Consider the following 17500-nt stretch of genomic DNA (forward strand, 5'->3'; position numbering starts at 1 on the left):
ACACAAATGTATTATATTATATTTTATTACTTTCTGTTTGATTTAGAATGTACACAAAGAAAATAAATAAATACTCTATTATATTTGTGTTTAAACTATTTTTAACTAGCTTTTGTGCTTAATTTGGTTACAATTTTTATATTATATTTTATTATATTATATTATATTATATTATATTATATTATATTATATTATATTATATTATATTATATTATATTATATTATATGATATTCTATTCTATTCTATTCTATTCTATTATATTATATTATATTATATTATATTATATTATAATTATTATTATTTTTTTCAATAAAAACCTTTTCAAACCTTGTGTCCTCCCATTTACTTAAAAAAAAAACATTAACAACTTTAAATATGTACCTATTGAGACTACACCAATGTTGAAAATTTTTTAAAAAGATTTTTTAGAAACCTCCAAAATATTCTCTCTCTCAGAAGTCAGGACATTTCATCTCCTGAACGCTGAGGTGCTTTAAAGAGCAGAATTTGATGTCTTTAGCTGATGATCCTCTGGTTCTGAAGCAGATGTTTCGCTCTTAAACAGATTAACGTCAATCCACAATTGATGAAAAATGGCCAGCGAAGACGTCTTGACAGAGTTATGCACCGGGTCAGAGGAAATCAAATCATGACAGCAAGAGGGCAAGAGCTTGACTGAGTTTCCTCAGATCAGACCAGACACACAAACTGAAGTACCATTTCTGTTTCTCTGTTTTACAAATGTAACTATGCCTAATAGTGTTCACTTTAAAGATGATAAGACATTAAAAATTACATGGTGACTGTAGGATATTTGTGCATTTATCAAAAACAAAGCAAAAGATAAATAAAAAAATTAATTAAAAGACAAAAATAAAGAAAAAATATATAATGCAAGGTAAAACAAAAATTAAGAACAAATAAGAAACAAATGACACAAAGTAAAACAAAACAAGAGAAAGTGCCAAGCAAAGAAAAGCCAATACAAAGTAAAACAAAAACTATGCGAAAACATCAAAAAGCAAGACAAAATGAAGAGCAAAAAAGCTTTCATGAACTTTGATGTGGAGGCTGAGGTATTTGCCCTCTCCTGTGGTTTGTAATGTAATGGGCAGCACAAATGTCTAGATATCTCAGGCTGTTTATGTTGTCCTCCACTCTGCAGATCTCTCGCATACCCCATACCTATGTAACCCAAAACCATGATTTTTCCTTCATCAAACTTGACTGATTTCTGTGAGAATGTTGAGTCCATGCAGCTTCCAATAGGTCTTCTGTAGTATTTGTGATGATTGGGATGCAGTTCAACAGATGATTCATCTGAAAAATCTATCTTTTGCCTCTTTTCCAACTGATCAACTAGAAGTCAAGTTATTATTTGTTGCTCTTACAACTGAGATCGACAACTTTTGAAAAAAAAAATTATTATTATTATTATCATCATCATCATCATCATCATCATCATCATCATCATCATCATCATCATCATCATTATTATTATTATTATTATTATTATTATTATTACCAAAAAAGATGAAGCACCGCAAATGTTTTCAAGGTTGTTAACCATAACATGTTATAACAGTGTTTTTAATAAATCGGCATATAAAAATTTCTGAAGTATCACATGGATTGAATATTTTCCCACTTTTAATATTGTTGATAAGTAAACAAATAATTTTATGAGAACAGTTATTTTAGAACCAAGCAATGACAAAACAACAAAGTAAACAAAAAAGTAAATAAAGTTAAGCAAAAAAATAAATAAATAATTATACTTCTGAATCTTATATTGATTATTAAAAAAATAAACCCAAAAATGTATATTATGCAAATTATATATTTTTATATTAAGAAATAACATATAGCATTTTATAGTTTAATACTTTGATTAATTATAATTATTAATTAATGATATTATTTATATTATTATTTTTAGTTATTAATTAATTATATTAATTATATTATTAATTTTAGTATTTTTTTTACAAAAACCACACAGGAAAAGTTGGAATGTAATAATGGAATTTCAGCCAAAGATGCTAAGTCTTGGTTGTGATTCGAACCCTCGTTCCCATAAGGAGAAAATGGAAATGCTATGGCAGATATCAACATGGAGAATCCCTTAGTAGTCGATATCCAAAATAACTCAGTGATCGACTGAAGGTAATTTTTATTTTTTTATTTATAAAAAGTAATTTAGAAAAATGCACATGAAAACAAAACAAGATAAAATAAGTAAACAAAGGGTAAAAAAAAGAGAAAAACTATGAAAATGAATAAATAAATTAATTAATTAATAATAAAAGAAAATGAGTCAAAAGCAACAAAAATGAGTAAATATATATATTTGAAGTCAGAATTATTAGCCCCACTAAATTATTAGCCCCCCTGTTTTTTTTTTTTTTGTTTACCCAATTCTGTTTAACGGAGAGATTTTTTTCAACACATTTCTAAACATAACAGTTTCAATAACTAATTTCTATTAACTGATTTTCTTTATCTTTGCCATGATCACAGTAAATAATATTTTACTAGATATTTTTCAAGACACTTCTATACAGCTTAAAGTGACATTTTAAGTCTTAACTAGGTTAATTAGGTTAACTAGGCAGGTTAGGATAATAAGGCAAGTTATTGTATAATGATGGTTTGTTCTGTAGACAATCAAAAAAAAATAGCTTAAAGGGGCTAATAATTTTGACCTTAAAAAGGTTTATTCAATTTTAAAACTGCTTTTATTCTAGCCGAAATAAAACAAACAAGACTTTCTCCAGAAGAAAAAATATTATCAGACATACCGTGAAAATTTCCTTGCTCTGTTAGACATTATTTGGGAAAAAAAATTAAAAGGGAGCTAATAATTCTCACTTCAACTGTATATATATATATATATATATATATATATATATATATATATATATATATATATATATATATATATATATACAATTTTTATAATTTGCAATCTTTAATATAATTTTATTAAATTATTTGGGGGTTTCTGCATTGAAATCCAACCATGAGCCAGAAACCTCACAGAAAATGCCAGCACAGATTTCAGCCCAATCTCAAACCCGGCAATCAGCAAACACAGCTGTGACTTCAAAAGTCGTGAATCATTAAAGTTCAAGAAATAAAACAAGATTCGAGTCCTTTGAAAACAACAATCTCCCTCAATTGATTAGTAATTGCAGTGCGCTAAAACAGCTCTTTAACAAAACCCGAGGCCTACATTCAGCAGAAAAAGCCTTTCCTTATCACTCATGCGCCGCTTTCACACTCTCATTTATACCGTCTATCACTGTGCTAATTAAATAGCGCCATTATTTGCTCGGTTATAATTAACCTTAGTCAATGAATGGCGATGAAAACAGCCTTCACTCACCCATCACTGCTAATGCCGTGGCTTTCCGGAGCTCGCTTTTCATGCTGTCAATCACATCCAGGCCACTCCCATCCAAATTACACCTGTTTATGGTCCCGTTTCCGGAACTGATCCAGTACAACTTGTTGGATGAGTAGTCAATCGACAAGCCTAAAAACACAGAGAAATATAGAAACATGTCTAGCAGTATCTATGAATAATAATATTAATAATTATCATCATCATCATCATCATTACCAAAAAAATATGAAGCACCGCAAATGTTTTTAATGTTATTAACCATATAGTTTTTACTAAATCAGCATATTAAAATTTCTGAAGTATCACATGAATTGAAGACTAGATTTTCCCACTTTTAATATTGTTAATAAGTAAATAATTTTTTGTTCGAACAAAGTTATTTTAGAACCAAGCAACGACAAAACAACAAGGTCAACAAAAACAAAATTGTACATAAAATATAGCCTTTTTTTGTATTAAATAAGTATACTACTTTGAATCTTGTATTGCATTAAGAAATCAACCCACAAATGTATATTATAAAAATTACTTTATTAAATAAAATATATTATATTTTAAAACTTTGTTTGAGTTGGAACAAGATGTACACAAAGAAAAATAAATCAATTATATTGTATTTGTGTTTTTTATTTTTATTTAAAATAGAATTTTTTTTAAAGCAGAACATTTTGCATTATATTATGTTAATCATATCATATCATATCATATCATATCATATCATATCATTACATAATATATAATTATATCATATCATATCGTTTCTTATCGTTTGGTATTGTATTGTATTGTATTATATTATATTATATTATATTATATTATATTATATTATATTATATTATATTATATTATATATTTCTTTTATTTTTCCTTCATTTTTTCATAGATTTTTGGTTTTTCTCAATTTTTTTGGCTTCTCGCTTTTCTTTTAAAGGCACTTTATTATTAACATTATATATATATATATATATATATATATATATATATATATATATATATATATATATATATATATATATATATATATATGTGTGTGATATTAATTTAAAACAATAAAATGAAAAACAACATTCCAAAATAAAAAAAATTAAATCTGAACAAAACAAGTAGTAAAAAATTAGCACAAATAAGCAAAAAACTAAATAAAACAAACAAAAAACTAAATAAAATTAAAATACTCTAACCAAAACACCAAGACAAAACTAAAACTGACCTAAACAAAAAACAAAGCAAAGCAAAAAAATAAAATAAAATAGGCAGCTAGTTTTGCAGCTAGCAGAGTTAAAGCACAATAATAAAACTAGAAAGTAAATATAACATCTTAAAAATATATAATAGCGCAAATTTACCAGTCAAGTCTTTTAGACTTATTTCAACATTAACCCAAGCAAAAGTAAAGCAAATATATAACAAAACACAGCACCGTAAAGAATAAGTAAAACGTGTCTAAAAATAAATGAACAAAAATTCAAACCAATTAAAGCAAAGCAGAAGGAGATCAAAATAAGAGTAGCGATGCTTGCACTGAATTGTTTACAAATGAAAAGATAAAACAAAACAAAAGTATAATCTAATTAAGCTATGCTAATAGCACAGCCCTCTGAAAAATCGAATAAATATAGTATGTAAAAAATGTTTTAAGAAATTAAAATTATTTTCAGATCGCTGGTTCAAGCCTCGGCTGTGTCAGTTGGCATTTCTGTATGGAGTTTACATGTTCTCCTCGTGTTTACATGGGTTTCCTTCGGGTGCTCTGGTTTCCCCCATAAGTCAAAAGACATGCACTATAGGTCAATTGAATAAACTAAATTGTCCATTGTGTATGTGTGTGAATGAGTGTGTGTGGATGTTTCCCAGAACTGGGTTGCAGCTGAAAGGGCATGCGCTGTGTAAAAAATATGCTGGATAAGTTGGCAGTTCATTCCGCTGTGGTGACCCCTGATGACCCCTGGGACTAAGCCCAAAAAAAAAAAAAAATATGAATGACTTCCATACTTGACCTCATCTCATTCTGAAGGGTTTAGTCTAGTTTTAAATAACAAAGAACCAAAGATTACTTTATCTCATAAACATCAACACACATCCTTATGAACAATCTTGTCTGGCTGTGTGAAATCTGCATTTTTCCCCAAAGGTAATCATGTTCATTTTCTGCGGAGCATAAATAGAGTACAAAAAGAAATAGAAACAAGTTCAAAAGGTTTTTTTTTTTTTTCTTTCTTTCTGTCCTTCATTGGCAATAAATCGCTTACTCACATTAATGATAACGGCTGTTACTTAAGATGTGGCTCAGGCCATAATCACATGTACAGTACTGCGTGTCTGGGAGATTTTTGCTTTAATTATGTGCAGAGGGAAGAAGCGCTGACTGAACCTAGGGCTACTTCTCAGATCAAATTACTATACGTATAATGATTTCAACAGATGCGGCCTGCAGGAAGACCAAGAATGAGTGAATGGCGCCCTTATTCTCATGTGCAGATTGAGCTGATGCATGTATCTTCAGCAATGGTGATAATTTGCACATTTAAAAAAATTTTTTTAAATAATAATAATAATAAATAATACAAATAATAAATAAACAGAATGAAATTTGCAGATTAAAAAATAATATTAATACAATTAAATTAAATTAATGAATAAAGGAGCAATAAATAAATAAATAGGAAGAAATTTGCAGATAAAAAAAATAATAAAAAATAATAATAATAGTAATAATATATATATATATATATATATATATATATATATATATATATATATATATATATATATATATATATATATATAATTAATGAATAAATGAGCAATAAATAAATAAATAAACAGAATGAATTTTGCAGGTTAAAATAATAATAATAAAATTAAATTAATTAATTGGAATAAATAAATAAATATGAAGTAATTTACAAATTAAATTAAATTAAATTAATGAATAAACGAGCAATAAATAAATAAATAAATAAATAAATAAATAAATAGGTAGAAATTTTCAGATAAAAAAGTTAAAATTAAATAATTTAAATAAAATTAATGAATAAATGAGCAATAAATAAATAAATAGGTAGGAATTTACATATACAAATTATAATAATAAAATTAAATAAAATTAATGAACAAATGAGCAATAAATAAAGCAATTAATAAATGGCAAGAGCTGTGCAGATATCTCCAATAAATAAAAAAATAATTAATTAAAATAATAAAATACAATTAATGAATAAATGAGCAATAAATAAATAAATGAATAAATAAATAAGAAATTTGCAGATAAAAAAAAAATATTATATTAAATTCATGAATAACTGAACCATAAATAAATAAATAAAAAATAAAATAAATAAATAAATAAATAAATAAATAAATGGCAAGAGCTCTGCAGATTTGTCCAAAAAACATTAAAACAATTAAAAAATAAAATAAAATAAAATGAATGAATAAATGAGCAATAAGGAAAAAAAATAAATAGGAAGAGATGAGCAGATTCAAATTAATAAAAATGAAGAAACAATTTGCTAATCACTTACTAGTTTGAAAAAAGACAAAAAAATAAGCTAGCTATGCTAACGTTTTGCTCTGAGTTACAAAAAAAAAAAAATCAAAAACCAAAAACAAAAAGCAAAACACAACAAAAAAAACAATGCACAACGCAACGCAAGACAAATCAAAATGAAACAAAAAAACAAAGCAAAAAAACAAGCTAGTGATGCGATCGACTTGCTCTGTGATGAAAAATAAAGCAAGTAACAGCTAGTCATGCTAACATCTTGATCTGATTGAAAAACAAAGCAAAACAAACAAAAAAATAGCTAGTGATGCTAAAGTCTTGCTCTGTGATTGCAAATTAGAAGCGATTTAGATGAATATTTTTCAATTTCACCAGGCAAAGCAATTCAAAACAAAATAAACAGAAAACCAAAACAAAAGTTATTGTATTTGTAATAAATGTAAATTAGAAATGTTACAATATATAATATAATGTACCATTTTATATTGTATCATTTCTAATTTAGATTTAGACTGATTTATTTGTAATTTTTTTATTGTGAATTTACCAACAGGCTCTTTCTGGTTCTGGTGCAAAATCTTGATGTTGCTTCCATCCATATTGGCCATATTTATCGTCCCGCCATCCATCCAGAACATCTTCCTGTAGACCAACGACAAAACAAGACACACAGAGAGAGACGGATGAGTCTTGGAGATGAAGGATGAGAGTCGTTCGCTTTAAGGGACGCGACCCGCGTGAAGGTCGAGGAGGCAGAACTTTATCTTCACAATCACCACAGAGCACAAAACAATCAAATAAAGCTGTCTCTATCTCCGCCATACATCTTGATGGAGCGCATGAACCTTTGTGACAGATGACTTTCAGAAATGTCGACGGGTCGAAAGCTAAAAAGAGACGACAGTTGGTGAAGAAATAAAATAACATGCTCACTGCTGGGTGTGTGAGATTCAGCAGTGGATTACAGAATTGTGCTTTATTAAACCGTTTGTAAATAAATGTCTGAACCTGGCTCCATTTTTTAATTTCCTCTGAATGCATAATTGGAATCGTAATGTATGCTGAATAATTTGCTGTCATTAACTGGTCCAACAAGGTAAGATAAATTCACGTTTCAAATAAATAACATTTTGTGCAAAGCAAAAGCAAAAATAAAACTAATAAATAAATAAAAATTGGCCACAAATCAGGAAAAATTGGGGGGAAAATTTTTGAAAGCACAACAAAATCAAAGCAGAAAAGCAAATAAAAATAAAACAAAAGCCCAGCAAGACAACTTAAAAAGACAAAAGTGAGACAAATCAAAAAGCAAAACAGAAAAGGCAAAGAGAAACAAAACATTGAGTGATGCTAACGTCTTGCTCTGTGATGAAAAACAAATAAATAAATAAATAAATAATAATAATAAAATTACAAAAAATAGTAATGCTAACATCTTGCTCTGTGATAAAAACAAAGCAAAACAAACAACAGCTAGTGATGCTAATGTCATGTTCTGTGATGAAACACAAACTAAAAAAACAAAACAAACAACAAAAGAACAGCTAGTGATGCTAATGTCAAGCTCTTGATAAAAACATAACAAACAACAAAAAAGCTAGCAATGCTAATGCCTTGCTCTGAGATGAAAAACATGACTTAAACCAGTCTAGGTTGGTTGGCTGGTTTTAGCTGGTCGACCAGACTAGTTTTAGAGGGGTTTTGGCCATTTCCAGGCTGGTTTCCAAGCATTTCCAGCTTGGAAATGGCCAAAACCAGCTAGACTTGACTGGTTTAAGCTGGATATAGCTGGTTTTGGCAGGGCTCTCAGCCTGGCTAAGCAGGTCAAGCTGGTTATCTCCCAGCCTGACCAGTCAAAACGAGGCTGAAAATGGCTGGAAACCAGCCTGGAAATGGCCAAAACCCCTCTAAAACCAGGCTGGTCGACCAGCTAAAACCAGCTAAGGCTGGTTTAAACTGTTTTTTTAGTAGGGGACACAAAACAAACAGCAAAATAAAAACTAATTATGCTAAGCTCGAGCTCTGTAATAAAAACAAAGCCAAACAAAACAAACAACAACAAAAAATTTGTGATGCTAACGTTATGCTTTGTGACGAAACACAAAGTAAAAAAACAAAAAAACAAACAAAGAACAGATTTGTTCAATCATAAAAATAACTTCAAAAAAACAAAAACAGCTAGTGATGCTAACGTCTTGTTGTGATAAAAAAAACAACGCATATAAAAAGCAATGCAAAACAAAACAAACAACTACAAAAACCTCTGGTGACGCTAACAACTTGCTCTGTGATGAAACACAAAACAAAGCAAAATAAAACAAACAAAAAATAGCTAGTAATGCTAACGTATTGCTCTGTGATAAAAACAAAGCAAAGCAAACAGCAAAAACAGCTAGTGATGCGAATGTCTTTTTCTGTGAGGAAACTATACAAAAACTAAACTAAAAAAAACTATTAAAAAAAACAAAAACCAAAAGCAAAAATGTAAAGCAAAAAAATTAAAAAATAAAACAATACAAAACTTAGCACAGCTATAACTAACTAACTAACTAACTAACTAACTAACTAACTAACTAACTAACTAACTAACTAACTAACTAACTAAATAACTAACTAACTAAATAATTATTACAGCTACCTCTGCTCAAAAAGCAGGAACAGTTGGCGGAAAGGGTTAGAGACACTGAAATAAACCAGCATGCTCATTGTAGCGTGCTTAAGATCCATCACTGGATTACAGAATTGCATTATATTAAATCTCATGTAAACAATTGCCAGGAACTGGCCCCCATTTTTAATTAGCTTGCACGCTTGGAACCATAATGTATGCTAATTAAGTAGCTGTCATTGACTAGTCCAACAAGGGTAAGATAAATATGCATTTCTGATTGGCCGCCGAACAGTTTGCCATCGTTAAACAGTTTTCACGGCTGTAACAATTTGTCAGTCTTAATCAACTCAGAGAAAACGGCTCTAATAACTTTGGTTAATTGTGCCTGAATATAAACAGAGACCTGTTCAGTAATTAGCTTTCTAACTGATGTATCTCGCACGCAGTTTTGAAGGTAACAAAAGGTGACAATTTGAAGGAAGTGTGCTGTTACTTGCTAACAAATGGGACAGTAAGCTTATTGAAAATGTGCTGTTAATTTACTCTCCTTCAAGCCTTCAGTAGAACATTAAAGAAGATTTTCAGCTGAAATCATAGTCTTTGGTCAGTCATATAGCACTATAAAAATGCAAGGTTCCACACAATCATTTGTGTTGGGACAACATGAAGGAATTAAGTTAACTTATAACTTTTTACAAATTTAAATGGATTGAACAAAAAGCAATTAAGTTGTCCAAAAATCCTTCAAGTATTGTGTTGTTTCAGCTCATTTCAATTAAGTAATTTGAACAGCAAACGTAATGTTTTGAGTGAATGCAAGTCTATGGCTACCACCATTTTGAGAGTCATAAAACCAAGATTATGTTTTACCCCCATGAAGTGGTAAATCTGTTATTAATTACCCTCATTCTGTTCCAACTCCCTGAGATCTTCATTTAATGAGACATTCAAAATCCAGAAAAGAAACCAAAATTATTGTCAAATCATTTCCTTTTCTGGATGTTGAACGTCTCGATATTGCTGTTTATAGAGGATGAGAGAGCTCCTGGATTTCATCTAAAATATCTGAATTTATGTTCTGAAGATGTAGGAAGATCTCAGGAAATTGAACTGACATGAGAAATGAATATATGAATTTACATTTTTGGGGAATTAATCCTTTAATAGTTGTAGATGAACATTACATTGTGGTCTTATGAAGCAAAACAACTGGTCTTTGCAAGAAAATGAACATTATTTACAACATCAGAAGCAAAAAAGAAACAAAATAAGAGTGAAAGGCAAACAAAAATGAAGCAATAAAAATAAATATTTTTTTACAACAATATTAATTCATGTAATAAAGTATTATTTACAACAATATTACTTTAACCCACAGCCTTTATAACAAAAAAACTGTAATTAGAAATAAATATAAACAAAACCAAGTAAAAAGCGAACAAAAACAAGGCAAAAATAAATACAAAGCAGAAATCAAAGCAAAGAAAACCAAAAAATGAAGCAAAGCAAAAGTAAAAAGGAAATGTAGCGAACAAAATGAAACTAAACTAAACTAAACTAAACTAAACTAAACTAAACTAAACTAAACTAAACTAAACAAAGCAAAACGGAACAAAACAAAACAAAACAAAACAAAACAAAACAAAACAAAACAAAACAAAACAAAACAAAACAAAACAAAACAAAACAAAACAAAACAAAACAAAACAAAACAAAACAAAACAAAACAAAACAAAACAAAACAAAAACAAAAAACATTTATGTGCAATAATTAGTGCTAGATGTTAGGTTGCCAGGTCCACAGGTATTCAGTTTTATTTTATTGTTTTTTTAATTAAACAAGTTATGGGTTTGACACATTGCAACCGTATACATTATATTTACTATATTACTTTACCAAACATATGTTCTGGCAATGATAAAAAAACTGTACTCAATTAATTAAACAGAACAAAAACACATACTTTCTGAGGAGAAACCCTGTGTGCAGCTGTTTTATTTTCACAGCTAACAGAATGGCAATACTTTCCAGATTTGATGGAGATGCTAAGATGCTAAGACCACTGACACATGCTATTGGAAACAGAATAGGTGTAATTGCTAAGATATACCTTGATTTTTTTAAAAAATAAACCCTGTTTAATGCTTACAGTAATGTTAAATATGTACTTTACATATGGGCGGTGGAATATCTATATTATTGGGCCAGTTTTGTACTAGGTTTGTTAGGAAAACCTGGCAACCATGGCTAAACGAAAAGAGAAATACAAACTCTAGCAATTAATTTTTACACCTTTTTTTAATAAGCTGTTTTTATAAGTTGTTCGGTTTCTTATTGTTTTACCTCATAAGACCTCACTGTATCGTCAGAAGCCTTATTATATTATTATTATTATTATTGTGCTATATTTGACTCTTAAAAGTGCTAATAGTGTTTTATGAATCCACACAATCCACACAACTATTATATGTTTAAATGTTGCTTGATAGATGTAAATCTTCACGTTCAGTATTTAGTTGAGCTATCCCTTCGCTTTAAGAAACACACAGACCAGAGATTTACTGTTGACTGTTAGCATGTTTATGTCTCCTTTACCCTTTGGATGGATGCAGGACGAGACTCTTGGGTTTGTCCATTCCGTGAACAACGGTGGTTTTCAGAGATCCGTCAAGACGGGCGACATTAATGTGAGTCTCGTCGTTGTCTGAGCTCATCCAGTACATGTTTCTGGACAACCAGTCGATAGCCAGACCTCGCACACTGGAGAGATCTAGAATTGTAGACAGTCCCAAAAAATATTCAACATTTTATCATGAAATTATTAAAACATACTTAAACATTGTTATAAGTTCAATATTTTTCTATTGTTCTTATAATAAAATAAATAATAATGCCATTCGGTTTCTAGAGAAAGCTAGTAATAATGTGACACGTAAAGGCTTAATGTGACATTTAAAGGCTTAACTAGGTTAATTAGGTTACCTAGGCAGGTTAGGGTAATTAGGCAAGTTGTTATATAATGATGGTTTGTTCTGTAGACTACCGAAAAAATATACAGCTTAAAGGGGCTAATAATTTTGACCTTAAAATGTTTTTTAAAAAATTAAAAACTGCTTTTATTCTAGTCGAAATAAAACAGAAGAAAAAATATTATCAGACATACTGTGAAAATTTCCTTGCTCTCTTAAACATCTTTTGGAAAATATATAAAAAAAAGAAAAGCTAAAAAACTACAATAAAAGTTAAATAAGGCAAATTGATCCCAGAACTTGTCCCAGTAAAACAAACCAATTTCCTCAATGCGAGCTTGTAAGTGACAAAACTGGTCAGGATGTACCTCCAGACAAGACGGTCTGCAGTTGGGTTCCGTTAATAAACGCTCGTTTTATAGTTCTGCTCTTCACATCAGCCCAGTAAATCCTCTCCTCCATGGCATCGTAATCCATCGACGTCACGTCATCGATATCAGGAACGGTCAGAGCCATGATCACGTTCAAATACGGGTTATCAATGTCCACACCGCGAATCTCAGATCTGCGAGCGTACAAGAGAAACCTCTTCACTCCTGTTCAAAGCAAACACACAGATATACACGTCGGTTACTATGTGGGGACTGTCGCTCTATACTGGCCAATAAGGGAACAGGGTTTCTGCTCATAAAAAACCCCCACAAAATTCACATTCAAACTTTCTTTTAAAGGTCTATTTTTTCATAATATAATTGAAAATAAGTGTTTATTTAAACACATGCGTGGTAGGGACTTGAAGATTTGAGTGACATCTACCTATTTAAGAGGGGATCTTCATAGACTGCAGACACTGAGTGTGAAACCCAGATGCTGAATGTCCCAATTAGACTGTCCCAAACCATAGTATGTTGAAAAGAGTATGCCAAAGGTTTATGTATATATAAATATATTATATATAAATATAATATATATATATATATATATATATATATATATATATATATATATATATATATATATATATATATATATATATATATATATATATTTGACTGTATTTTTGACAAAATTACCAGAATTGCCTTATTGAGCAAAATAGACTTTTTAATGAGACTTTAAGACTTCTAATATTACTGATATCAAGTAAAACAGTTTATTTTTTATTTAATATTCTTTTTTTTTTCAGAAGAATTAGGTATGTATGTATGTATAAAATGTGCAACTTTTCTGGCTCTTCACAGTGTTCTCTGAAATATGGAGTGATAAAGAGATTCACCTCTGTAAAAACATTTGACTAATATTTCAATTAATCAATCAATCAATCAATCATTCATCTGAAAACTAGTTGACAAAATGTAAATTTTTAAGTGCTAAAAAAGTAATGAAAAAACAATGTTAAGCTGATGTCAAAGTCAAACATAAAATCAACCAAAGAACAACATCTAATGATGATACAGTTTGACGTTGTGTGGCCGTTACTAGACGTTGGATTTTGTTCACTTTCCAACACAACCTAAAATCAACAAAATATAAATGTCATTTGACATTGTTATTGGACGTGAAAATAACGGTGTCCTTAGACGCTGGCTAGACAGTAAATTTCGGTCACCTGACGTCACAACCTAAATCTAACCTAATATTAAGTTAACGTCTTATGACATTGTGTGCCTGCTGGGTTCATTCTGACCGTTCTCACATCAGACATCATATCGGCTTCTATTGAGATATTAAAATTCAGCTTTGAATGTCTGTCTTGGTGACGCAGTGGCGCAGTAGGTAGTGCTGTCGCCTCACAGCAAGAAGGTCGCTGGTTTGAGCCTCGGCTGGATCAGTTGGCATTTCTGTGTGGAGTTTGCATGTTCTCCCTGCGTTCGCGTGGAATTCCTCCGGGTGCTCCGGTTTCCCCCACAGTCCAAAGACGTGGTACAGGTGAATTGGGTAGGCTAAAATGTCTGTAGTGTATGAGTGTAAATGAGTAAATGATGTAAAAAAAAAAAAAATGTATAAAACTGAAAAAAAAAGTCACATTAACTGTTTACCAGACGTTTATCGGTATGGGAAGAAACACTAGCTGTGCATATCTCTATTAGTACATGTTTAATGAAACAATGCCTCATTTGCATATCTATTGCATATCATATAACATTTTCGAAAACTGTAACACAAAAATATTTTTAATTTGACATATAACCAATCAACTGGGGAAGAATGATGATAAAAGTTCACCCTTTTCACTGGCAGGGTTTTATAATATAATGAGGCGACTTGAGTGAGTGTCCTTACAAAGGCAGCTCTATAAAGACTCAAAACTCAAAGGACTGTTACTGTAAATCGTCCTTTCTTGACCTCCGGAAAGCTCTCTGGGGCAGCGGAGAGAAGAGAGAGATCTCCATTTGAGTCTGTAATGAGTTTAGCTGGGTCACGCCAGTCTCCTGATACACGCTATAATTATTACAATATCACACATTCTGCTGCAGATCAACTCCATTCATCTGAGGATCACAAGTCTTGCCTTCCTGTGTGCATGTGTCTCTCTGTGTGCGTGTGTGTGTGTGTGTCATTATTGGTCAAATTGCTCATCTAGTAATGTGTTAACATGTAAAGGTGGGACAAAAATAAATGCTTACAGGTGAGATATCACATCCATTGCTTTGTAAGAAGAAAATAAATCCATAAATACAATCTGTAACAATAGCATAGATAACAGAGAGAAAAACTGAAATAAAAAAGAAAGACAAAATACACACAGACTGACTGACACACACAGACAGACAGAAGCGAATAGAGGCAGACTGACACATGTACAGACAGAAAGACATACAAACAGAAAAAGACAAAGAGATAAGCAGATTAACACAGAGGCAGACACACAGACAGACCGACAGACAGACCGACAGACAGGCAGTAAATATGTACAGACGGACAGAAAGAAAGAAAGAAAGAAAGAAAGAAAGAAAGAAAGAAAGAAAGAAAGACAGTCAGACAGACAAAATCAGATATGTAGGTAGACAGAGACAGACAAACACAGACAGACGTACAGAAACAAACAGGCAGACAAATAGAGAGTCAGACAGACAGACAAACAGACAGACAGACAGACTGACATACATACAGAAACAAATAGACACAGACAGACAGACAGACAGACAGACATATAGAAACAAACAGACTAACACAGACAAACAGGCAGAGAGGCAGGCAGGCAGACAGACAGACAGACAGACAGACAGACAGACAGACAGACGTATAGAAACAAACAGACTAACACAGACAAACAGGCAGAGAGGCAGGCAGACAGACAGACAGACAGACAGACAGACAGACGAACATAGACAAGCCGACAGACATACAGAAACAAATAGACAGACAAATAGTCAGACAGACAAACAGAAACAAACAGACAGACATATGTACAGACAGACAGACCGACAGGTAGACAAACAGACATACAAACACAGAGACAGACAGAGGTACAGTCAGATTTACAGACAGAAAAACGAACATGCAAACATTCAGACAGACATAGAGATAGACAGACAGACAGAAACAGACAGACAGAAAGATGCAGATATACAGACAAACAAACAGGTAGGCAGACAGACGTACAGAAACAAACAAACAAACACAGACAGACAGAAACAGACAGATATTCAAACACAGACAGACAGACAGACAGACAGACAGACTGACAGACAGACAGACAGACGGACGTACACACAGACATACAAACAGACGTACAGAAATAAACAGACAGAAAGACATACAGACAAAGTCAAACAGACAGACAGGTAGACAAACAAATGTAGAGACAGGCAGACAGACAGAAAGATGCAGACATACAGACAGACAAACAGGTAGGCAGACAGACGTAAACAAACAAACAGACAAACACAGACAGACAGACAGACAGACAGACAGACAGACAGACAGACAGACAGATGTACACACAGACGTACACACAGACGTTCAGACAGACATACAGAAACAAACAGACAGACAGACATACAGACAAAATAAAACAGACAGACAGCGCTGACCTTGACATGTGCTGTTATTGGCTGAGAGCTTCATGAGATGCGGACAGGAGCAGGAAGCAGAGCCATTATAATTGAGCAGACAGAGGTGAGAACAGTGACCCCGGCCTCCATTACCAGCACACGGGCTCACCGCTGGAAAAAGCACATTCACAAAAGAACATCTGAGTTTGCATTCCGCATCTGTTCATTTCATCTTTTATTCAGCAACACCTTCGATGATTATTTCAACAGGTCAAAGCCAAACAAACTCTTCAAGTTAACAAGTGTGCTCAGAATATTGTTAGGTCAATATATGTAGTCGATTTTAGTCATTTAAATTTAGTAAATGGATTATTTTTATTATTAAGACAGAGCAATTTTAAAAGTCAAATTAAATAAAAGAATAGCAAATGAGAATAAAAATCTTTATTTTTGGGCACAAAAGTAAACGTGAGATTTTAAGATTAATGGAAATCTTGAATTTTTTTACTTTCATATTTTCGGTTTATTCTTAACATTTTGTTTTGACTTATTTTCTTAAAATTTAATATGTCTTTTCACAATACAACATAATACATTTATTCTCTAAATTTAATGACTTTATTCTCAACATTTTATTTAGACTTTTATTCTCAAAATTTATTGAGTTAAATCTCGCATTACAATAACTTTAGTATTGCTTGACTTTTATGTAAATAATAATGCAGCATCCCATTTTAATCAGTTAAATTCAATTCAATCGCATTATTAAAACAAAATAAAATAGGAAATAAAATAATATAAAAGAAAAAGAAAAGAAAAGAAAAAAGAAAATTACTAAAAAATACAATAATAAAAATAAAATAATAAATACATTAAAATAACAATAAAATAAGAGGAAATAAAATAATAAAAAGAAATAAAAAAGAAAAATTAAATAATAAAAATACAATAATAAAAATAAATAAATACATAAAAAAGTGAAATGATAAAATAAAATGCAAATACA

General features: G+C 30.8%; 1 protein-coding gene across 1 annotated transcript in view; it reads right to left on the reverse strand.

Moving 5' to 3' along the window:
• Positions 1 to 17500, reverse strand: part of lrp1ba (low density lipoprotein receptor-related protein 1Ba) — a 407482-nt gene that overhangs the window by 226960 nt on the left and 163022 nt on the right. Inside the window, 5 exon segments of the mRNA XM_056448564.1 lie at positions 3390 to 3539; positions 7463 to 7557; positions 12123 to 12297; positions 12865 to 13092; positions 16534 to 16665. Of these exon segments, the coding sequence (XP_056304539.1) occupies positions 3390 to 3539; positions 7463 to 7557; positions 12123 to 12297; positions 12865 to 13092; positions 16534 to 16665 (780 nt within the window).

This window comes from Danio aesculapii, chromosome 22 (assembly GCF_903798145.1).
Source record: "Danio aesculapii chromosome 22, fDanAes4.1, whole genome shotgun sequence".
NCBI classification, from domain to species: domain Eukaryota; kingdom Metazoa; phylum Chordata; class Actinopteri; order Cypriniformes; family Danionidae; genus Danio; species Danio aesculapii.